Source organism: Tetrao urogallus (assembly GCF_951394365.1).
Source record: "Tetrao urogallus genome assembly, chromosome: 20".
Taxonomy (NCBI): Eukaryota; Metazoa; Chordata; class Aves; order Galliformes; family Phasianidae; genus Tetrao; species Tetrao urogallus.
The window spans coordinates 7,282,978-7,308,254 of NC_136833.1; the positions used below are offsets into that span (position 1 = coordinate 7,282,978).

The 25,277-nt window shown below is 43.3% G+C and overlaps 1 protein-coding gene across 1 annotated transcript; it reads right to left on the reverse strand.

Annotated features, from left to right (window-relative positions):
• Positions 1-505: 505 nt before the first annotated feature.
• On the reverse strand, positions 506-24,900 carry TEX14 (testis expressed 14, intercellular bridge forming factor; the record flags this gene model as incomplete). Its single annotated transcript, XM_079545101.1, has 31 exons — positions 506-542; positions 741-804; positions 1,557-1,666; positions 2,626-2,736; positions 2,938-3,055; positions 4,479-4,556; positions 5,359-5,430; positions 5,869-5,920; positions 6,951-7,141; positions 7,291-7,418; positions 8,500-8,562; positions 9,867-9,957; positions 10,609-10,651; positions 11,350-11,469; positions 11,776-11,876; positions 12,430-12,696; positions 13,232-13,308; positions 13,734-13,840; positions 14,431-15,416; positions 15,754-15,904; positions 16,123-16,313; positions 17,080-17,231; positions 17,556-17,734; positions 18,072-18,195; positions 18,562-18,675; positions 19,053-19,183; positions 19,564-19,645; positions 20,064-20,200; positions 20,511-20,676; positions 20,920-21,034; positions 24,765-24,900. The coding sequence occupies 31 exons, from the start codon at positions 24,898-24,900 to the stop codon at positions 506-508; spliced, it is 4,494 nt and encodes a 1,497-aa protein (XP_079401227.1).
• Between the last annotated feature and the right edge of the window lie 377 nt (positions 24,901-25,277).

Sequence of the window (25,277 nt, forward strand, 5' to 3'; positions counted from 1 at the left end):
AAAAGCACTAAGAGAAGAGAAAACAAGAAATTACCCTTGTTAAATTTAATGAGCAAGGAAAAACATACACCACGTGGGCTGCAACACAGCACTCCACACTCCAGCAAGGAAAAATTAGATGAGTCTGAGCAGTAACAGCAGTTCACAGAATTACAGTCATTTTGTCTGTAACACTGGAAACTGTGTAATGCAAAAGAACAAAAAATCATTTTGCTTATGAAAGTGTGCATACAGAAAAACAAACAGCCAGCTCACTAAGGTTGTTCTATTCAGAACACAGATCACCTTTGCAGTATAACTGATATAAAACAGTGGCAAAAAACAGCATAAAATGCACTAAAAAGTAAAGCACTGCGATTTCTTTTAGTACTTGCTGCTGCAGATAAAAGAAGTCTGAGCATCAGAAGTCTTTGCGACCAAAAAAGGGCTGCAGTTCACAGGCTGAATACTGTACCAGCAGCAGCAAGCAGGTGATACACTAAGATGTATTCATTATCCATTCTAATCACGTAGGAGAACCGTTCTGATCCAAAACAATTACCCTGTAGGAAAAATAGGAGACAGTGAGAAAAGTCACAAGGAAAAAAAGACCCCACAACTGTGTATCAGATCAAGTGTGGAAGAGAATGGGACTTCATACTGCACCCCTCCTGGGCATGGAAAAGAAGAATGGATCTCACAGGGCCAGAGGACACACAGATCTCTGTGAAAAGCCCAGTGTAAGTCACAGAGGTGCTCACCTGAATGGAGAAGTTGCAGACTGCTGTTCCCGTAAGCGGAATTTCTGACCTTCAGAGTGCTTGCCTTAAAAAGTAAAAATAGATAATAAAATTTTAAAAGCACATTTCAATTCAGCTCAAAACACAGTCACACCCTTCAGAGAGAAAGCTCTGGTTTCACCAGCACTGCAGATTCTTTTGGCTAGACCCTTTAAGTTTCAGCTGCAATCAGAAACCTGTTTGCAGAAAGATACCTCAGCTGCCAACTGTGTAAAATGACTTCACCTCTGACACAGAATAGAGAAAGCCCTTTCATTTGAGTCTTCCTCCCTGCTTCCAGTTTCTATTAGAGGAAAGCCTGGAGAGAGAGACTAGACTGAGGCAGCTGTTTTAGGGATCTGACAGCATTAGCACATGCCACACAGGTACATACCAAATGAGGGTGGTAACAGACCAAGGTGCTTACAATGTGAAGCCTTTAGGGGCCTAAGCCAGAGGGGCCAAGGACTAAATGGGACACAGGTGCAGTAATGTGAACTGTGGAGGTCAGTAGAGGAAACTGCACTCTCACAATGAAACATACTCTCTGCAAGCATTCCAGAGCACTGTCAGTCCAAAGTGATTTAAAAAACAAAAGTTTCCAAGCATCTCTGGAGAGCTCAGGTCTGCAGCAGCTTCCTCTCTTTCAAAACCATGGGGTAGAAGCAATACCCAGACAGAAAAAATGAGGAAAAGCAAAACGCTACACTGTGCATGCTTGGCAAATTCAGTGCTAAGAACGTAATAAATGAGATACTGTGCAGTACAGCACCCAGGAGCTTTACAGATGAAGAGGACCTTCTGAACTCCCAGCACAGCCATCTGCCTCATTGCTTCGTGCCCTGGCTCCACCTTCCTCTGCTCCCTTCTTCCTTCCAACACCTTGTGGATCTCTCAGGCTCGCAGCCCTGAAATGACAGAGATTTACATATCATCTCATTTTCTGTATTTTCTTTTAGAGAGGATGAATACAGTGTACCAGAACAAAAGCCAGGAGATACAAGATGCTTTTTTATTTTGGCCCTGGGCTGTAATGGGCATCTGACCCAATCTTAACGCAACCTCTTCCCACTAAATCTGTAGGTATGCTTTACCTTTACATCCATAAGCAGACTCCAGTGATTCCCTGCACGCATTACACAAATGTGGTTTGACTGTGTGAATGGGCTTTGGATAGAGCCATTTATGAATAGATATATATATATAGAAATATGAAAACACAGACTGCAGCAATCACACTGCCCTATCAGTGAGATTCTCCTGGCTGTCATGAGATTTGCCTTAAAAATAAATAAATCCTGATGCTAACAGTAGACTATCTTGTGTCCTTTAGTAAGATATATGTTAGGAAGGACTTATGATCACTCAGTGCATTTACCATGGAGCTGTTCAGAATTTAAAGCTCTCATGTTTGAGTTCTTAAAGTGATACAGATATGGTGTTTGCCATTTTCTTCATTTCTTCCTATATTCCAAGGCAGTTTGGCCTTCCCAAACTCTTTGAAGTGTTTTGGTCTTCTTTCTCCCTAAAGAGCTTTCATGATTCTATTCTCTTCACATGCATTCCTCTCACCACCTGTGGAAAAAAAATTATCTACTTATCTGGCAAATTTTCTCCAATTTCTGTGAAGATGATGCACTGCCTTCCAGGCTGATTGGAAATGGTTGCTTTCTACCTAATAGGAAATTCTCTTAACAAAATACTCTTTTCTCTCTCAGTTTAGTACTGAAAGTTCTGATGGATGCCTCCAAGCAGACTTCCTCGATGCATTATCTCCTGAAGAGCAACAGCCCATTTTCTGACAAGCCCATCATAGGTCTGAACACAGAACATAAAGTTATGAATAACGTAGCAGTTAGCAGCTAACCCAAGAGCATATCCCTGAATTTCCTCATCTTGTTGTTGTTCTTCAATTTGCTCATCTGGAGAAACAGCACAGAGAACTCCTTCTAAAGCGTCATCAAGAGTAGAGTGAGCCCTGTTGAATGAAAGAGCTTAAATGCATGCTGCCATTTTTAATACTACACATTTTCCAACAAAACAGTCACAGTGATCACGGTTCTTACAACAGCTGATTTACTACAAGCTCTGGATCTTGTTATGATGCATTGGAACCATTTTTCTAAATCTTGGTAATTCAAAGTGATATATGCTGCTATCATCCTTGTGTTTTTCATACCTTTCTGTTTCCTCTGCTAGATTAAATGTCTCCATAGTCCACGCACCACAATCACACTTCTCACTTATCTCAGTTTCTTTTTTTGCTTCTATGCCTTCCATTTTATTTCGATCAGAATCTGTCCACAGAAAGATTTTAAAGTCAAAGGTACGAAAGGAAGACAGTAAATAAACTGCGGCTTTATTTACTATGCTCAGGAAACATGCAGTTGTCTGCTGTTGAATTACTCTTTCCTCAGCCATCTGATCTTTTACCAACTAAGAAAATCTGAATTATTTACAGCAATAGGTGGCCAATAGCAAGATGTAGACAAGTATTTTACTGCAGCACATTTTTTAGATTCGCAAGAGTGAACATTTTGCCTCACGCTTAAATGAAAAATGCATGTGGAAATTAATCTTTAATCTTCCCCCTTACAATCCGAGATATGGAAGAAAAATCAAAAGAAAACCTGTGGATGTTAGCTTTGTTACCCTATTTAGCACAATCCAATGATATTCTCAACTCCCCAGACTTATCTCACTAAGTTCTGTTCTCTACAGCATGTGAATATATTCAGCCACCTTCTGCTAAGCTACGATAAGCAGGAAGCTGTAGGCTGTCACAAAAATGGAGTCTGAAATAGCTGTACTTTATGCAAATACAACAAAACCACCGTGATTGAAGAGCCAGTAATTCTTTGCCACCTAAACCCAGGATACTCCTATGAATAAAGTCACTGTAGCTTCTACCCTCTGGGTAACAATTTTAAATGAGAGTAGATGTAACAAAGCTGTAGGATAACACAAACAAGTACCAGTTCCATTCTCAAGTGACCATACTGTTCAGCCAACTCGTGTTCTGTTGATTTTTCTTTCCTTTTATTTTTCTTTTAAAAACTCTTCACTTTCTGACTCATTGGAAACAAATGCACAGTTTATAAAGACTTAGATTTCCTGACATTACTTGCTGAAAGTCTAAAAATGATTCCCACTTAGTACTATATACAGCTTCAGAAGTAACATACACCACTATCTGTGGTACCTTTGTAACAGAACAGGAAACATGGCACTGATTATCCCAACAGATGCTATTTTCTTATGCCATAAGATCACAGGCATTATTTCATCATGGTGAGTCAGGAGGATAAGCAGGTAGTGTGCACTGGCTGCTTTCAGTGGAACATCTTACACCAGCTGCACAGCACCTATACCTTTGTGTATTTCATCACTTACATCTGAACACAGCATACACTACACTGACACAACAAAAGCAGGTTCATTTGGATAGTTCAGATCTCAAGCCTCCCGTATCAAAATTTAAGAGGTGAATGCCCAGAAAAAGCCACAGAACACTGATGGAGGAGGCACTGTTTGTGAAAACAGCCAGTATGATCCTACTGAGCAACACCTTTTCAAGTTTCTGATGGATTTTCCAAAACAACCACGATTAAGAAAATAACTCTAAAAGCTGGATACACCATGACAAGCATTCAAGTAGTTCTGCAGTAATGTCAAAGTTATTTTTCAATCCATAATATTCATGTTAGGACTCCTGCTAACCATTTTTTTGTACTCTGCAGTCACACAATCCCTCTTCCACAAAGTCTTGAGCAATGGAATCTTGCTGCTTTAAACACTCTGTTAGAAACAGCACATTTCCTTGCTTCTAAACAACCTGACATATCACTTCATCCACCCAAACGTAGATTAAATTTTCACATAAATTAGTTCATTTATTAATTGACAAATTGTCTTAGACCATTATTCATTTACTTGCTGACAGTCTCTACATGTCCCTGTTTCGCTGAATGAGGAAATAAAAAGATTAGAATTGTCTGAGTGCCTCCTTTCCAAAAGAGGATAGGATCTATGCACATTTAATTGTCCTTATGTCTGGTGTTTGTTTAGGAGGAGTTTATGGCTGAAAAAAATAAATAAAAATCAGTGAAATTCTTTTCCGTAATTTACACCAAAAAAACCCCTTTCATTACATCTCCAGACAACGCCATAAAAATGTGACTACAAAAATAAATGTAATTCACTGAGACTAAGTTCTGCAAAAATACCTCAGGGACGCAGCCACCCAGTCTGCCTTGGCTTTAATGAACAACATGCACAGCTCCACAACACCTCTGAAAACTTCAGTCTACGCCAAATTTGTTCCAGTGCTTAATTACATCTGTACTCAACGAGCAAGCCGCTGTCAGCAACAGCCACTACCCATTATGTGAGATGCAGAAGCTTCAAGGACAAACTTCAATAACTGACGGTTGTTTAAGCTGTTGATGCCTAACTTCCTATTCTTATTTTGACCTGACTGCAACCGATTTGGAAGCTCTTGTGTATTTTAGTAGAGAATGATTTGTGTACTGAAGTACTGTCCTTGGCTTTGAAACGCAGCTGGCGCATCTTGTATCATTTTGGGTGAAGTGTCTCTCACCAATTTCATCCAGCAGCTCTTGGGCTGGTGCAGGGAGCTCATCCAGGAGATGGATAGGTGCCTGAGCGAGCGCTGAGATGGGGGGGGGAAGTTAATTAGCAGTGATTAAATCTTAATAACTGCGATATAAACCCAGACTATGACAGCATCTTGCTGACGTATTTCATTTCTCAACCCTCATGAGCCTGGCTCATTCACATTTTATCAAATATCTTTAAGTATGACCAAAATGGAAAAAGTATTCAGAGCTAGACTTGCACATACAGTTCTCAATTTTGCACTGCTAATTTTAAGCCAACAAAAGGTCAGAATAAAGGTCAGAGTTCCTAACCTGCGAGGGCAAACGCACAATTTCTAATGTCAGCATCACTAGCAATACAATTGAGTGCACAATTAGCTACCCTTACAAAAAGAAATGTCCAGAAAAAAATTCTACAAAATTCCTTTTCAAATGTGTTTATTCATTTACTGATCACTCTATTTGGGCTGGGAGTGGGTTGAGAGACTTACCAGGTGCCTTCCTGGTGCTTCTCGAGGATGAAGCAACGACTGACAATCCACCCTGTGTAAGATCATACAGAACGGAATACAAGGCAAACTGCAGAACTGCTGTTCCCCCACTACCAGCTTTAACATACCAAGTCAAAAATGAGGTAAGACATAAAATAAGTTTAAATTTCTCAATAAGCCTTTCAGTTGGTTCAGACGATGAGAAAACAGGAAGCATTCAGGTAGCAAGATGTGACAGAAATTTTGCCTAAGCTGTTTTTTGCTCATCTTTTTGCTAGTCATTAAGATATTGTCAGCCACACAATCTTCATTTAGTTTGATTCTGTATGAGCAGTTGGACAGCAGTTCTCTGGAAGGACAGATCTGACAACTTCCATTTTCTCGTTCTGTTTTAAACCTTTAATAATTAAAGCCACAAGAACCCCCTAAAAATCAAAGATTTGTAATCAAAGGCAAGTCTTCACAGACTTCAACATGGTAGCAGGTACTCCAGGCACTTGGGTCCTAGAAGAAAATTTTAGGCAAAGCAGCAACACAATCAACTGTCTCTGTAACCAATCTTGATTAGCACACTGAGCTGCTAATGGGCTTAATGAATTTCAACAGTTTTCTGTGCAAGCCTAAAAACACAGAGCTGACCTGATGACACTGAATGCAGTCGCTACTGTTCTGGTTGAACAAATTCTAATTTAGTATCTAAATGACAACTCCATCACTGAGTAAGAATCATCACACATGGAAAACATGCAGGCAACTGTTTTATATATAAGCTGACTGGACAGACAGTCAAGATAAATGTTGAGGCCACACCATACCTTCAGTGCCTGTAATTCATAGTTCTGAATGGTTCTGGTAAGCCACCAGCTGCTGACACACCAGAAGACCACTGTGACAACTCCATCCTCCAACAAAACAGGTCTTTTCTATCTAATAATTTTGCCAATTTGTATTGCTTTGGTATTGCAAGATCGCTGGATCTAATGCTGAGAAGCAGCAATTCTTTATCATCAGGCAAGGCCACTTTGATGCTGGCCAATATCTGCACTGAGTTAAGTGTAACTTGTTTAATTCCCTGGACTTACAGGCTCATTCAATCCAGAGGAGCAAACGCCTGGGAAAGCAGAGAGAACTTCAGTGCTCCTTTCCTCTCCATAGGCTGTGGTGAATGTCCGGGACACTGCAGAGGAAACCTCTTGACAAATGCACAAGGAAGAATCCAAAACTACTTCATGGCAGCATCTGTGCTTCTCAAAGGACACTGCAATTTTTTCCTCTGGAATTAAAAAAAAAGTGATAGCAGAACAAACAGCATTTCTGCATTGGTACTACATGAATGGAGCTTCTGTGATCTGCATAAACAGTTTCTACTTGGCATGAAACACTCCAGCAATTTGTCCTCCCTCCTTTCCTCTCTGCAGTTACCTGGACTGATTGGAGTGCTGACACTGGGGGGCACACGACTCACTCCAGGCGTTTTACAACTTATGTCCTTGTAGCAGTGCTCTTCCTCACAGGGAATACTTGACAAATCCTGAATATCTGCCACTGATCTGAAGCATTGAAAAATGTTCTGACATGTTAGAATAGCCAGTTCTTTTACTTGTAAATCACTAAATTCTGCTACTTTCAGGTTCTTTATGTTCTACTTTTGTTCAGTCTTATCCAGTTTTCCAGAAGACAACTGCTTTGACAACTTCACACAGAATTCAAAGACTAAAGATCATCATCTTCAGTGATCTTGCAGACAAAAGGTTAATTATTAGCCTTCCCCTTCTTTACAGAATTTCATTTTAATAACTCTCTTATAAAAGAAACCTCAGGAAACTGCCTCCAGAAAGGACAACAGCTTCAACTGTGAACCTCTAGGAAAAAAACTGCCTCCAAAGTCAAAGGAAATCCTCAACCTTTCACAAAAAAATAAAGATTCATTAAGAATAATGTAAGATCTTAGGAGTCTGTAAAAGAATTACTCAGATTAACTGAAACTGCTCAGCTTCTGCACAGGAAGCAATGGACACTCAAGTAACAAAAATTCCTGATTTACTGTTGGACTGGAACGACACAAGGCAAATACACTGCAGATATACCCTGGATTACGTTATGCTGTCCTCACAGGATCTTCACATGATCATGAATTCACTGTTATCAAGTCAATGACTGCTATGCAAAATTCCATTTTCTGTAAAAAATGCAACTTCAAGAGTTGAGTCACAAACTTGGCTTGTAATTTTTCCTTAAGAAGATAAATCACAATACTATTTCTGCAATGCAATTTATTTAACTGCAGCCTAACAATCCACCCTTCAAAGTGATTTTATTTCTTCTGCATAACATGCATGGAAGAACCAAGGAATCGCAACGCTAACATAAGAGACACATGCAAATTGCACTGGGTTAATTACTTGTTACACTAATTTAATTACTCATAGACATGAAAATATTCTGATCTAAGCTGAGGACAACTACGCAACGGCCCTTTTACAGCCATCTCCCAACTTCTTTCAACTTCCCAGTTTTCCAACTCTCAGCTTGTCTGTCACATCTTCCTGTCTCACATCAACACTGCACTTTCACAGTGGTGACAGCCAACCTGCTGCAGGCTTCAGCATAGAGCAAATCTGTGGCTCTTACGTGTCTTTTTCTTTGGAGTCTTCCTGCGGCTCCCTTGACATCATTTCTTGTGCTGCTTCAACACTGGAATAAGGGAAGAGAAGACAGGGAAGGTCACTGTCATTGATCTTCTCAGAAAAATTATGAAAATAAATGCATTTTGTTTCTCCTCTCGAGAAGTTTAGAGGCTGACCTTCACTCTGAGGCTCATACAAACTTTTTGCTCAAAACCTTAGAGATTGGAGAGAGAGCGCTAGGGAAAAAGTATTTTCAGCGTGTTGTATCCAGTATAGAGGAAGAAAAATCTACACAGCATGTACTGTTTTCAAAACAGACTGAAAGTTCACTACACATCTGTAAATATACATCACTACACTGCTTTATCTTCATTTGATCAGTCGACACTGCAAACTGTTCTCTCAAACTGCAACAATCCCATTCAAGGCCAGAGAGGCATTAGTCTGATGGTAAGAGAGCAAAAGGCCTCTGTGTCCTGATGGCCAGAGCTCAGTTCCTAAGTGACACAGCAACAGGAAACATTACTTTTTACCTTTATGCCAAATATTTATGTTCTTGCTACCTACCTTCAACCTTTGACACTCGTAATTCATTTCCTCCAGTGGAGAGGAGAGAGTACAAATACTGACAGACAGTAAAAGCAGTTGTCACTCCCACTGAGCAGCTGCTAACTGGGGGAACACAAAGCAAGCTGACTACCACAGGGAGGCTACAGGCTTTTAAGAAGCCCAAAAACCTCTGCTGAAAGACATTCAGGGAGAAGACTTTCTTTTTAAAGGACATTACTCCTTGCAGCAGGGTGGTGATGCTGGCAGACATCTCTGCACACTACTGGAACACAAAATTTACAAAAATAATGGACAAAAAACCTCAATGCTTGACAAGGGAGACTGCAAGTCCCCCAGCACAGGCTAATGTTATCTGTAGGCAAGATGCAGTGAGTGTACTTGCAAGACTCTTCCCAGAGAAGGGAAAAAGGCATGATCTCCATGCCACCTGAGCTCTGAAACCACAGCAGAACAAAATTGAAACAGATGACAGAAGCCATAATGTGGATTATCTTTGCTCTGTTTAAAACTGATATACTGTACGAGTGTAAAAGAAATTGTTATGTACATGATTTACCTCTCCTATTTTACTGCTTAATGAGGGAAACAAACAAAACAAATATAGTGAACATGGTGAAAGAACAAAACCCCAAGAGACCCATGAAAGCCCTTTTTTTTTTTTTTGGCAATGAACTACGTTGTGTAGATGATGATTAAAAACACCAATGGCACCTTATTTGAATATTAAGCAGATTTAGTTATGAGAGCATACTTTATAACCCAATTTATGCTCGGAGTAACTATGAAAATAAGCCTGTCTACCTGGCTACAGGCATATGGATAAGCTGATTCACTCCTCGTGTGTTACTGCCAGAGTTCTGTGCTGCTGTGCCGCAGAGTAATATTTTTCCTCCTGAATACAAATAACAAATGTTCCCTGTTATTGGGTTTTGCAAGTACAAAGGAAAGTGACACAACTCATTGAACAGGAAATTGCAACTTTATTAAATTTTTTAGCTCTTCTGACCTTTGTTGTTGTCAAGAGACAAATGTGTTTTAAAGCTGCATTTTCATAAACATACCACAGCTGCCAGACAGTCAACCACTAAAGCACTGGGGAATATCACAACATTTACACATTTGAGCTAAGACAAGCAGCAGCAGACAACAATGATCATTACATTACTCTGCACACAGAATGTCAGCTCTTAAAGCTTTTATGCTCGAGATACTCTTAATAATATTAATGTGAAAAAACAGCTCTAATTCCCAGCACCACAGCAAGTCTCATGAAAACATTAAACTTAGCCTGAAGGTACAAAACGAAGAGTAGGATTTGCTTGCTTGCTTCATCAAACAGCAAGAACATCATCATTGCATCAAGTGATATTTCAGTGATTGCAATGTCCAAATTTCATCTTCCAAAATCAGCTCTCAGTGTAACAAAGAAAAGACACCAAGTGACCCCAAGAAACCCAGCGTCAGCCTTCTAACAGGAATGCTGCTGCCAAAATACGTGAGTGCAACAAGACTTGTCTCCCCAACTTCAGAAAAGCAATTTTACCTGATACCTGAATACCTGATCCTGCATCTTCAGGCATCTGTTTCTGTAAAACAAAACAAAACCAACCATGAGTGCCTGCTAGTTTCCCTCCAGGGTTTGAGGTCCAGAGCAGGGAGCAAAGGCAAAAGGAAACAAACACCATTTCTCACTGGTAAACTGCAACAAGTAGGACAACTCACACAGGATGATATTCACAACCAGCTTTTCAAGAGCTCATCAGCACGCAGCAAGGACTGGAATTAGTAGCCTGTTTCAAAATATGGTTTCAAAAAAACCATAGTTTCAAACATTCATTCATAGTTCAAAGTTTCAAAATTTCAAGAATTGAATGAAGATTGTTTTAAGACTCTTGAATACTACGGCTTACAGAGCTGAGAGGAAAGGTTGACATTATCAGCAGCCTCAAACTTTTCTCAACCGACAAGAGAGTGATTTTAGGGCTCCACAGATAATATGGTCACTGGGAAACCAAATAAAGTAAACATGTCCCTCTTGTTTTTTGATGTTTTTGGTTTGTTGGGGTTTTTTTGCTTGTTTCTAAAGGAGCAGGGTCAGAATTTTCTTACTTTTAGATAGATTTCAGTTTGTAGATATTCCTTCAGAAGACAATAAAAATCTACTCTCACATTTTCTACAGCTCTTGTTCAAATTAAATGGGAGCATAATAAAATCACATGCAATTCAACTTACGCCCAACATTCACGACACAGACTTAATTCCTGTTGTGTTTGTGTCTTTTACCTTTAGTTCTGAGCTTTCCTGAACAGCAGGAGGAAGGAAATAATCAGAATCTGGAGTCAAGAATTCTTCAGACTCACTGGGATATGAATTAAAGGAACAAGGTAATTCTCTTGAACGCCCCTGTGAAAGACACTAGCATTTAAGATGCTGTCTCCACTCTCTCTTGAGCACACATTTCAGTCCATAATGTTAAACTGCATCAAATGCAATGATCCATAATTTGATCGTTCTCTGTTTCAGCCTAGTTCCTACTCTTTGCATTACTCTGACTGTCCACAGAAGAGGAAAGAAAGAGTTGAGATGACTGCTGGTCAGATCACAACTCAAAAGATGGCTGCCTCAGTAGTTTGGTAACATGAAGAGACTGTTCTGAACTGTTTTACAGGTAACCAGCAGCAACTAGATTTCTCAGAACATTATACATACCCTAGAGACAGTCTCAATTTGTTGGAAAATGACTGAATTCTTATCAACAGGCAGTCCAGATTCTGTCTGTTCATCTTGTGATGGTGACTGGCAACTTCCCCCTAGAATGTCAGAATAGAATACAGTCATTAAGGCAAAAATAATAGGAAATGAGTGGTCTGATGGAATAAAACCACACTGTCTCAAAAAAAAAAAAAAAAGAAAAAAAAAAGAAACAAGTTAGAAGATATTATTAATCAAAGCAGGCAAAGTTTTCCTTGTTCCTTTATCCATAACCATTATAAAAGCACTGTCCACTACTTCTGCTGGTAGGGTAGAAAACTGGTAGCAATCCAATAGAAACAAACAAGAGTGAGAGCATATTCATGGATTTGAAAGCTTTAGCTCTCACATGCTGGTATGTGGTGATCAGTGATCATGAATGGTCTCCAAGCTCAGTGGACATTTCCTCCATCTGTTAATGTGTAATATTCAGTACATTCAGAAATGACTGAGCCACTGGCTTTGCTTTTGGGGAAGGACTCTGGAAGAGAAATGGCCAATTACTCTAACAAAAATCACAGAAGCTGAAATCTGCTGGGAGATAGAGACAAAAAGACAAAAAAAAAAAAAAAAAAAAAAAAAAGAAAAGAAAATCTTTTTTTTCAGCCCTACCTCCAGAACTTCTGAATATAGACTCCAGATCACTCTCCTCAGATTCAGATCCATCCTCGCAGCCCACATCCCAAGGCTCAGCACTGTCACCTGTATGCCATCTATATCCTCGTTGGTCTCGCCCTTTTTGGACTCTACTGGTGACATGTGGAAATGCTTCCTTTATACTCTCCACTTCACTTTCAGATGTACAATCACTGGTTAGATACGGGGCAATCAGCTCTAGTTGTCCTGAGGCCACTTTTCTAGCCATCTGCCTTACTTCAGCTACACAAAAAGAACAAAGTTACCAGCTCACAAAACACAATCTGGACTCCGAAACCTTTCCCTGTGTTTCTTTGTGTCTGCATACTTGAAAATGCTGAAGTTACAGCCTGTGTGTTCCGTTATAGTGAAAAGAGCTGGAAGCTTCCTTCTATTTAAGTTTACAATCCGCATAAATCATACAGATAAGCCTTTTTTTATGAATGACTTCTGTTAGTTTGCATTCTCTATTATTCATTCTGTACTGCCATCCACTGGTCGTTGCTGTGCTACCCGTTCTAAACTCATGGTCTCCTACTCACATCCTTCTAAAAAGAGACAGATATTCTTTATAGTCAAACTGTCTTAGTGTGGTTGTGATTACTTCATATCTTGAATGTGCAAAATGTGCTTTTTTTCTCCAAAAATAGCCTAATAGAGCTACAGCAATCAAGGCTGACAGACCTTTCTTAGGTGACAAAAATGTATGAAGTTTTAATGCACTCCACTACACTGAAGTTTGCTACCACTAATGCTGAGGTAACACTGATTTACTTACTTCTCCATTCTGGCATCACCCTTCTCTCCTCGTTTATTTTTGTGCTGCAAATTTCAGATGCTGGTTTTGGATAGCACCTGTAATAAATCATGAGACAGGACAGCTTTTTGTCCCTGTGAGGTAGGGCCCAGTCCTATACCAGTGAAAGCTACAGTGTTTCTACTGAGAACTGAATGAGGCTGTTGTGAAATTACTGATTTCAATATTAGATTGCTCTCCTGCAGCACAGTCACACTTCCAGAACGCTGACCTCCATCAGCAAACCATTTGCAATTTGTCTGAACACCACTTTTAGAAGTGCCCAGTTGCAGCAGTTACTTGTCAGTTCTGCAGCTGACAGTGAGTCACAGAAGAGACCTAATTGGACAGATGGCTTTTGGCTTACTGGGGAAAAAAAAACACCCAATGCCATCTTCAATCCTGAATGTATCTCCTTTGGACAGTGGCTGTAGCAAGATGAATCTACTACAGTTAATTTTTGGTGAATACGATCAAAACTCACCGCCTCTCTTCTTTGCTTCCACTTGCTGCACAACGTGAGTCACTCCCTCTCTGAATCTGAAAGTTGAACTTTTTTTTGCATCTAACAGATACACGTGGGAGTAAATGCTGAAATGAGTCCAACAAGCCATGATTCAGCACACTGGGCACTCTGTTAATTACTAGCAGAGCTGTCTATGAGATTTACTAAGAACTGGACAAGACAAACTTCATTTCTTATGTTTTTCTTTGCTGAAAGGATGGCAGCTCCAGCCTTTAGCCTAGCAGAAACTCTTCTCTGGATTTATACCAGGTTTCACACATGCAGGCAGACTGTCACAACATCTGGTTCCTATGGCAATGAGTACACTTAAATGATCCAAGATTAGTCCCACAGCAGACAACACAAATTTCTCATTCTTGTCTTGCTAAGCATATCAACTGTTTATTCTTAATAATGAAAATGATCTAGAAGTCTTTATGAAGTGACAGCTCAGATCTCCTTAAATAAAAACATACAAAACAAACAAACAACAAAAAACAAAGGCCCCACACTTTCCCCATTTTATCACAAGACTTCATTCCCTCCTCAGTCACTGTTACACATACACATTTTAGCTCCTCCCTCTTCTTGAGCACCATTCATAACTACTACATTCATAACTCTTCACCATAAACCTGACAGAGAACAGGAAAGTGATAAATGCCCCACGTTTTACCTCGTGTTCTAGGTCCACTTGATCATCAAGGCTTTTCACCTCACTGAAGCTGAGGTCATGCTGGCTGTTCACATTTTCACTCTTACTCCTCTGATGAAAGCATTTCCACTTTTCATTCTGAATTGCCCACATTTCCTCAGTCACATTTGAAGCAGCCTGGAAACCACCTCCATGCAGAGCTCCCTGTGACTGGCATGTCATCAGAGGTGGAATGTAGTCACTTGATGGTGGACCTACAGCCTTCCATAAAGAAGTGTTAGCTCCAGAAAAAGGGTTATTGCTATTTTGATAAATATTATCAGATCTGTTACAGGGTCTGTCACAAAAAACTTGCTCAGAAAGCTGATCTGCCCAAATTCCCTGCAGAAGCTTCCTTTGCTTTTCAGCTGCCTCTAATTTGTCCAGTTTTTCCTCTGTTCTGCACAGGGACTCTGCTGCCTGCTGCAACATGCTCTGAACAATCTTTAAATCAAGGACACATTTACTGATGTGCTGTTCATTTGAAGACAGAGTACTCCTCCTCCTGCCAGCATCTCCTCTCACCTGTGCCAGCATGCTCAGGTCAGAGGCCTCATTCTTCCCTTCCTCCTCTTCTGTAGTGCACTCTGCAACTGACTCTGAAATGCTGCCTTCCTCATAACCTGGCTTTTCCTCACAGTACATTCCAGGGGACAGGCACAGGTCTCCAAGGACATTCTCATCTTTTTCCTTTTGCTGTCTTTTTTTATCCTTCAGTGTTCGACTTAATTCAGCTCCTTCTTCCAGGAAGTCTTCATGAAAGTCAGGACAACTGGCAAAGACTTCATTCATTTCAAAGCTACAGAGGCTGTCATCCACATCACTCACACTGCAGGTCATCTGGGTTTCAGAAGCTGCATCGTGACTGTTTTCCTGCACAACTAGCTGCAGACTGGTGGGTGCCTCAACGTCCACTAAAGCATTATTCTCTTCAGGAAAAACAGGGTAACTTGGGACAGCAGAACTGTCTGGAAAATATGATGTTAGTGTTTAGCTATTCCTCCAGATGTCTATCAGACACGATACTTGTGTACTTTTAAGGAATCAACACCTTTGAGAGATTACACAAGCAGCACTTAACACCTCTGTTGAAAGCAGTGTGCCTGAACTTCAATTATTAACCAGACAAAAAGTCTTGAGTTTACATTAATTATTAGCTATAATTCAAGTCTAAACGCTTTCTTTTTTTCAAACTATGTCATAAAATCTCCAGATGCTCACATTTTAATTATTTACATCAGATCTTCATGGACTGGGGAACACACCAAGCAAAGGACACACGACACCTTGCTAAAAGAAACTTACCAGCCTCTGTTACCCCTTTTTCGCTCAATTCCAGTGTTCTCTTCTGGTAGCTGAAAGTTGATGACAAACAGATGTTTATATCTGCAAAAACAGCAGGCCTCTGTGCTTTTGCCATTTCATCAGCACGACAACTCTGAGACTTAGTCAAGTCCTGAAAGACAAGACAGACTATGAATGACTTCTGTATTTGAAAGTCTAGCGACTCCACCTTCTATTTTAAAGCGGTTTGTCTCCATCATCAAAGATACTCAGTGTTCAGGTTTCACACAAAAAAGCCTCTCACATAGATTTTAAGCAGAACAACTTGAATCTGAACAGACATGAAACTGCCATTCAAAACCACAAAAAGGACACAATTCCACGAGTTACCTTTAAATCATTTTTCAGTATGTACTGAATATCCTGGAGGTTCATGGAGCGGTTCCTCTGTTTGGATTCTAGCCCTGACTTCACAACGTCATAATAGGGTACAGGAAGTCTGACATCTGCTTCCAACTGCTGTCCTGAAATTATGAGCTGTTTAATTACTGAGTCTTCAATACCTTTCCAGGGCAGGGTCTCTGCAATACATAAGTATACACTTCATGTCATAAGTTGTACCTTAATGCTAATGGAGAGAAGAAGAGAAGAATCAGAAAACAAAGAATTATTACTGTCTACATGTCCTGTAATTTCTAATTAAAACTATAAAACTATAATTACTGTTTGTAAAATTACTAGATTTCACTATAATAACAGCACTCAATCCAGCCTAGCATATCCTCTCTATCTCAGTCAAACGCAGACCCACACAGGGAGCTGTGCAGAGGACAGTCACACAGTAACCATGCTCTGTATTGCTCATTCCCAATCAGCTCACCTTCTAGGTTTAATTTTCAGGATAATTGCTTATTATACTTCACTGTCAAAACAGTTAAAGTCAGCATATAACAGAAGTTTTCCCATACGTTTTCTTAATGATGAAAAGGAGAAAAGCTATACAGGCTCATCTTACGTACTGCAAATAATTAACTGAATGCTTTGCTGTCCTTGCACGAAGATGACAAACAGCAGCAAAACACCACTCAACAAGATTTTATCTCTGTAATACCTACCATTAATCTCATTCTTCAGTTCAGCAGTTTAAAGCTTTTCAATACACTTTACAAGTCTCCCGCAGTCCCTGCCACCATCATCAACATTTGCTTTTTGTCAGGAGGGTTCCTTCCCCACCTCAGCTCCGTACGTGCAATAACTGCAAGGTTTTACGCAGCAACGTAAGGCAAATAAACAGCCTGCTCCGAAAACATTCAGTGAGCTCCCGTGGTGACAACAGCCTAAGCGTACCTGTCAAGGCTTCTTGCATCACTGTGCAGAAGCTATAAACATCGGATTTCACCGTGACGCTCTTTTCAAGGATTACTTCAGGAGAGCACCATCTATATAGCTGGGCTGGCACAGCAATACGTGTCAGATCACTGTGTTCTCCACCATCCTTCCTACATGAAAGGAGAAAAAGAAGTTAAGAAGTATTCTTGCTCCTTTCTGCATATTTCTATTGGAAAATCTTGCTTATTGCCAATTTTACTCTCACTGAAGTCTAACTGATCTTTGACTCCCTTCCTAATCAGACTGCACTACGGGAAAGAAGGAAAAAATGTATGTAAGTATAAAGTAGTTTACCCAAAAATTCAAAATGCTTCTCTCCTGTAACTTTTTGCCTGACTCAGAGGCAGAGGAATGTCCTTCTTGACCATTAGATACCAACTAATCAGCAGAATTTAGCACTGACTTTGTGTTTCCACAGTAAGGCAATTCTCTACCTCTCTATCATGTATTCCATGTTGCATAGCTTTGCTTCACCAGAAGAAACAATCTGAATAGCATAGGAGGTAATTGTACGGTGGATAAATCCACGGGAGTGCAGGAAACGTAAAGCATCATTGATCTGAAGGAGGACATGCAGAATTGTCTCCATGCGCAGCACTGGGAATTCGGTACGCTGAAAAAAACCACAGTTATTGATTTTGCACTGCAGGACTTCAAAGCCTGATGCAGTGAGAAACCATTGCCGTACATTAGGAGGCAAAGAAAGCAAAATGAAACATTCTGTAGTAAAAACAACACAAAGTGCACCTGCTGAATAATGTACATGTTCTGGGTACCAAACCATAGTAACACATTAAACAGTAATTAACAGATACTGACTATGTCAAAGTTCTCCCTGTAGCACAGCCAGCTCTTCCGACTCTTCTGTCTTCAGCTGCAGCCCCTACAGCATCTTACCTGCTTGTATTCAAACACTCAAATAAGTGTTGCTTAAGAAGTATTGCAGTTACCCTTTCATGCAGGATGCTGTACAAAGAACCAAAGTTGACCCTCTCGTACACCAAACGGGTTTTCTCCAAATCACTGGACAGACAAACAGACATCAACTGCAGCAAATGGGGATGACGGAGTTTACTGCAAAGGGAAAGGAAATAAGTTATAGCGAATTTGAGACCAAAAAACAGAGTCCTGCCCTTCTGGGTCTTCTCTACATAAATACTTCCAACTTATCTGCACAGATAAACTGCTGCTTCTAGAGGAATCTAAGCAAGCTATGAATGAAACATGCAGTGAAGCATTTGTGGGAGAAGGGAATATCACTTTTTTCTGTATTATACATAGGGGAGAAAACAGAGTAGGAAGAGATAGAAGAAAAAAAAACCTGTATTTCTCATTTGGAGAGAAACCAGAAATGCAGCCTGACAGCCTGCTTGAGGTTAATCACACTTTCTCCCACTCACAGACCGCAGGAGCACTGACAGCACATTCATTGTCTCTTACCTACTGTGCTCCTGCTCTGCAATGAGAAGATCAGCTAAGCGTAGCTTACTGCAGTTCTGATGGGGCTGAAAGCTGAGTTCCTTCACTGTCACTCTGCTGCTCCCCCACATCAAGCTACAAGGAGAAGAGTATCTGCAATATGCTTTTTACAGAAGTTTTTTTTCACGTTGAAGTACTACCTACAAGGACCTCTGTAAGAGTCCTGATGTTAGTAACACTGCCCTTATTTTGATCATCCAGACAATAGTATATCAGCGTTTTATTGCTGTCACTATATCAGTGAATAACCACCTATGTGCGGAAGGGACAAGAGCAACCAAAGGAGTCTATGACAACCAGTAGACTGCAAAATAAAGTTGTGACAGAAGGTGGTGGAAGAGTACAGAACCCACAAGGAAAACAATCCAAACAAAGCACCTGTTTGCCAATTTGCCTCTTTATAGCAACAGCTGCACACAGAGAGGGGCTGAAGTCCCTTTGATGCCACTCACTTTGTCATGGTCATGCATGGTCCAACACGGTAAGAAAACGCCGGTTCATCGTCTGCCTGAACCACTTCTTTTTCCCCAATAATAGGGAGAGATGCCAAGTAGCCCAGGTGCCCACTGCCTGCAAGATAGAACTGAAACACCAGCACATAAACCAAAAGGAACGTGCAGGAGTTCCAGAGGTACCACATCTGCCAAAACTCAGCAAAAACTCTGAAGCAATCGCTGCAATGGGAACGTTAACCAAAGCACTGCAATAAAATCTTAAGGCGTCCAATGAAAAAGCTTAACTTCCTGGTGAAGTTGAAATCAGAAAAGCAGAAACGATCACAGCAAAGGTTTTATCATTTGTCCTAAATCAGCCTCCTCCAGTAAGGCCCATTAATAGAGGCCTGAATAGCTGGGATTTCCACAGCTTTTTCCTGTGAAGAACACACAACTGAAAATAAAAAATAAAAAAAAATAGGAAAACTGTCCTAATAATATTAGAAAAACGTTATCCATAGCATCTTACCTTCCCAAAACCAAAGCTGTAGATGTTCTTGGCTGCATTAACTCCACCTTTCAGAAATCTACCCAGAGGACTGTCAGCATTTCTAAGTAACAAAAACATACAAACAAGAGCAGTAACTGTTACGTTAAGGCAAAGACAGGGCACAGAAACAAGGCAGCAGTCATGGATTTCAAACATCATGCCTGGTTCCACACAGCAAGTGTAATGCAAAGGCTGAAATCCCAAACTATTGTGCAAGTAATTAAGACCTTAAAAAAAACCAGACTGTTACGAGAGGCTTTTGTTTAAAGTCAGGTGGCCACTAATGCAGACCCTGCATCACTTTTTCTTCACAAATATGCATTTTTCCTATCATCTGATATAAAAGCTCATGAGCGGTTGGAAACACACCTCTGAAAGATTCACAGTGATCAATGAGGTCAGGAATAAGCTACTTTTAAGATAACATGGAGGAAGAATCCAAGAAAGCCAATTCCTCGATGAAGAGAATATATTCTTACCCTTGAACAAGGCCACCAAACCTGGATGGACTGGAAACCAGTGCTTTCGATGAGCAAATTTTCCTCAGTGGATCACGGGGAAAATTCTGAATGGCAGCCTGCATGTGGAATGTACAGCGCTGTATGAATTCCAGCATCTGAGTGGGGAAGGGAAAAGGTTACCTCAGTATTTAAAAACAAGGAGCTGTCGTTCTCCTCTCTTACAAGTACGCACGATGGTCCTAACAAGCTATGGGCATGGACAGAGCCTCAGCCAAACCTGACTTTAATCTCAATCATTAGGACTCAAAACGCTGTTATGAAAGTTTAAAAAATATATATATATATTAAATATTTTTTCAAATACAGAAAAGCCATCTATCTCTGAAATGCTGGAATTTCTTCACCTTAAGATGTGAGTGCACACACAGCACATACTCAATGTGTACACACTTCACAAACCCCTACCTGAGCACTGCTTTCTTTTCCAGCTGACATAGCCCAGTACTGTGGATTTTTCCCACCTTCATCGTGCGCTCTCAGATCACCTCCTTCATCCAGTAACTTGCTAAGAACCCACTGATTTCCTGAGAAAGCTGCTGCATGGACCGGAGTGCTTCCATCATAACAGCGACTGGGGAGCATTAAAGCAGAAATGTTACAGCCAACCCCTACCACCACCAAACAGCTGAGCCTGAGGGAAGAAAAGCTGCATACCGATAGTGATTATGTATAGAAAATCATTAATGTGTGCCAGGACACAAGGAAAGCTAAGCACCTGCTTCCCTTTGAGGAGCTTTGCATAATAAAGCTGAAAACTCTAACAGATTAACTACTAGTTTCAATTTAAATAGAAAGAAATATTTGTGTACTTAACTGGTTAGGGTCTGAGCCATAATCCAACAGCACATCCACTATTCTACCAAGGCCTAACAATGCAGCGGTGAAAAGAGAGGTTTGGCCCATGGAATTCACAGCATCAACAGAAGCACCTGCAAAGAAATCAGGATGACTGGAAGTGTTTTTCTCCTCTAAAAGAAAAGGGAAAGAGGAAGAGAATGGCAGGATTGTTGACAGTGAAGGTGACTGCCACGTTCCTGCTGCGAATAAGAAATATAACGAGATAGACTGAAAAGCGTTGATAAGATGGTATAAGCAATCACCCTTGTAGCTTTCCATACACACCACCCACAGCTGATGCAACGTTTCTATATGAATGAAATCCAAACGCCAGAAGCAAAGCACTCACAGGTCAGCACAATTAACAGCACAACACTCCGCTGGTTGCTTCGACACCTTTAACAGAGTTGATGGAAGACTCCATCGCTTGAAATAATAAAACATAAACACCATAAGAACAAAACACTCCGCGTTAACGTTAAAACCTGCTTTTAACTTCGAATAAAGCACAAACCACTCAGCCTGTGTTCTCTCCCTCCCAGACCCAACACGTGGGACGGGAACGATCATCAATGGCGGGCGGCTCCTGCACAAGCAGCACCGCCCGCCCGCTTCACGCTCAGGAGAGAACACACCGCTCCTCCTCGTGGGTTGTGACGCCGGACACTTTCGATCACACTCCTCTAGTTACCAACTACAGAAATGATCCCTGAAAGTACAGTCCTAACCCACCACTCCCAACGCCGCCCGCCCCATCGCCGCGCATCACCCTCTAGCTCACGGACACCGCTTATACCGAGCTCCAGTCCCGCCCCAGGCCCCGCACCGCCGCTCCCCGCACACACGCGCGCTCCCACCGCCGCCCGTGACCCCCAGCCCCGCTACCGAACCCCGAAAACGGAGCCTGGGAATCTGCTAAGACACGCCCCCTCATCTGCATGTTCCGCCCTGGCCGACCAATCAGACGCACCGCTCTCGGGGCGGGGCCTGGGCTCCGCGCATGCGCAAGATCGCTTGCTGATGCCGCTCCGGCTGCGCTGTCCGAGCGCCGGGGACCCGGACCCCAGCACTGTTCTCGGCTCTGCCTCAGCGAGGGGGACGGGAAACGGCCGTGAGCGGGGCTGCGCTGACAGCGAGCAGCTGCCGCCACAACCCTTCTAGACCAGCGGAGACACACCCGGCCCCGAACCTCGCCCCGAGCTGCACGACAGGACTGGGAACAGACACTGCGCTCTACCAAGAAACCGAGCGGCTCCCTCTGCGCCGTGACCATTCGAGTTTGACTTCAGTCTGACTTTTTAACTTTTAATTGAGGCACAAACCACTCAGCCTGTGTTCTCTCCCTCCCAGACCCAACACGTGGGACGGGAACGATCATCAATGGCGGGCGGCTCCTGCACAAGCAGCACCGCCCGCCCGCTTCACGCTCAGGAGAGAACACACCGCTCCTCCTCGTGGGTTGTGACGCCGGACACTTTCGATCACACTCCTCTAGTTACCAACTACAGAAATGATCCCTGAAAGTATAGTCCTAACCCACCACTCCCAACGCCGCCCGCCCCATCGCCGCGCACCGCCCTCCAGCTCACGGACACCGCTTATACCGAGCTCCAGTCCCGCCCCAGGCCCCGCACCGCCGCTCCCCGCACACACCCGCGCTCCCGCATTTTCCCGCCGCCCCCCGGCCCCGGTGCGGGAACCCCAAAAGCGCGGCACTGCAGCTCGGACACACGCCCTCATCTGCATGTTCCGCCCCGGCCGACCAATCAGAAGCGCCGCTCTCAGGAAGGGGCGGGGACACCATCCCGCACTCGGCCCGCAGCGGGGCTCGAGTTCTGCGCGCAGGCGCGGCGCCACCGCACTGCCTGCGGTACCGCGGATCCAAGGCCGCGAAAATGCTGAATAAAATCCAGCAGAGGTACAGAAAATGAGCCGGACGTGCAGCATCGCGCTGATGAATAGCGGCTGGGAGCCCTGGAGAAGACTGAGTGGGGATCTGATCGATGCTTATAAATATACAGTGGGCAGGAGACAAATGGATGGGGCCAGGCTCTTTTCCCTGGTGCCCAGCAACAGGACGAGGGTCAGTGCGCACAAACGGGAACGCAGTGAGTGTCAGAGCACTGCAGCAGGCTGCCCAGAGAGGCGCTGGAGTTTCCTTCACTGCAGGTACTCTAAACTCGCGTGGATGCTTTCCTGTGTAACCTACTCCATGGAAGCCGCTTTACGGGGTTCGCACTGGGGGATCTCCAGAGGTCTCTTCAAACCCCAACGATTCTGTGATTGCGTGATTCTGCCCGAACGCTCGTGTGCCAGCAGGTAATGTACCCGGCCCAAAATCTGCCCCACTTCCAGGGCAGCGTTGCCAGACCGGGAACAGCCACCAGGCACTGCTGAACCCCAGCGCGTTCCTACCGGCCCTCTGGAGAGCAGCCAAACAGCGGCCCCGCAATTGCACCGCATTTCCGAGCTTGGCAGCATCCGCAGCGCAGCGCGCACGTCCTACGGCACGGGACAAAACAGACCCGCTACTTCCAGCTGTATTCCACAACACCCACAAACCGCTTCTACTTTTCCACCTCTTTAAAAATAAGGCACAAACCACTCAGCCTGTGTTCTCTCCCTCCCAGACCCAACACGTGGGACGGGAACGATCATCAATGGCGGGCGGCTCCTGCACAAGCAGCACCGCCCGCCCGCTTCACGCTCAGGAGAGAACACACCGCTCCTCCTCGTGGGTTGTGACGCCGGACACTTTCGATCACACTCCTCTAGTTACCAACTACAGAAATGATCCCTGAAAGTATAGTCCTAACCCACCACTCCCAACGCCGCCCGCCCCATCGCCGCGCACCGCCCTCCAGCTCACGGACACCGCTTATACCGAGCTCCAGTCCCGCCCCAGGCCCCGCACCGCCGCTCCCCGCACACACCCGCGCTCCCGCATTTTCCCGCCGCCCCCCGGCCCCGGTGCGGGAACCCCAAAAGCGTGGCACTGCAGCTCGGACACACGCCCTCATCTGCATGTTCCGCCCTGGCCGACCAATCAGAAGCACCGCTCTAGGGACGGGGCGGGGACACCGCCCCCTGCTGGAGGGCCGCTCCACTCAGACGGACGCGATGGTGAGCGGCGGCTGCAGCTGCTGGGCAGCCCTCGATAGCAGCCAGGCGCTCGTGCTGCGTAGTCACGCTCTTAGAGATCAGAGCATGAGATTTAAATGTTCAATAACATTTAGGAAAAACTACCTTCAAGCCTACAATTAATCTTCACAGTCATATTTCTTCCATCTCTAGAGAATATCACGTCCAAAGCTCCCTGTGTTATACAGCATACACACAGCATATATACATACATACATGCTGCTTCCTTTTTGTTGCTGTGTTCAGCACTTCCAGGCTATCAGCATTCTGCTCTGATTCACTGATTTAGGAACATTTCTACTTAACAATTGCACCAACTACCGGGGTTCATTTGTGCCATTCCTGTCCCCATGTCATTAAAAACACCAATATCTAAACCTATACTTTAACCACCCTGTTAAAGACTTAAAATGCCCTCTGGACATTCCTAAAGCAGACCTTCGGAATTTAGTTTTACGGAACCTCCATCACTTGTGACTGCGGTCCTGTAAGCCTTACAGCCAAAAGCACATTTTATTAATTAGTGCCATTTGTCAAGAAGGCCAAAGGTAACAAACGTATCTCCACAACTGTATTGATGGACAGCATTCTGATTCTACCTATTTTTTCTCTCTGAACAGATACAAGCACGTGGTTCAAATAAGAGCTTTTCCACAAGGCCCTTTCTAAGCGAGTTTTTACCTTTGTTCAGGAGCTTCTTCACCTTCCTGCAGTTCCCCTGCCGGACGCACTCGTGCAGCTGAGCTTCTAGAGAATCTCCTTTCAAACACCCGAGCTGCACAGGGCAGGGAATGGGCAGAGGCTGCACGTGAGCCATCCTCCTCCCTCAGCACGAGGCCAGGCTGCACGGTGCCACGGCTCCGAGTTACCTCAGGCTTCGAGAACTTCAGGAGGTGAAGCCGTCAGCAGTGGCTGAAAGCCCTGCCGACACAGAAAGAACGGCCGTCAGCACGGTGCGGCTGCTGGCTGCTCCGAGCTGCCTGAGCACAGCCTGCCTGCGGGCTCGGGCAGAGCCCTACTAAGGGAGAAGACGCAGGAGGCCACCGGGCCACCCAGAGAGCCGCGTAGGCATACGAGCAAAGACAGAACAGAGCCGGCACCGCCTCTGGCTCACGACTAGCTCGGCACCGCTGCTCTTTGATCCATTCCCTCCGCACGGCCACCAAACCCGCCGCAGCACCGCTCGCCGTTCCT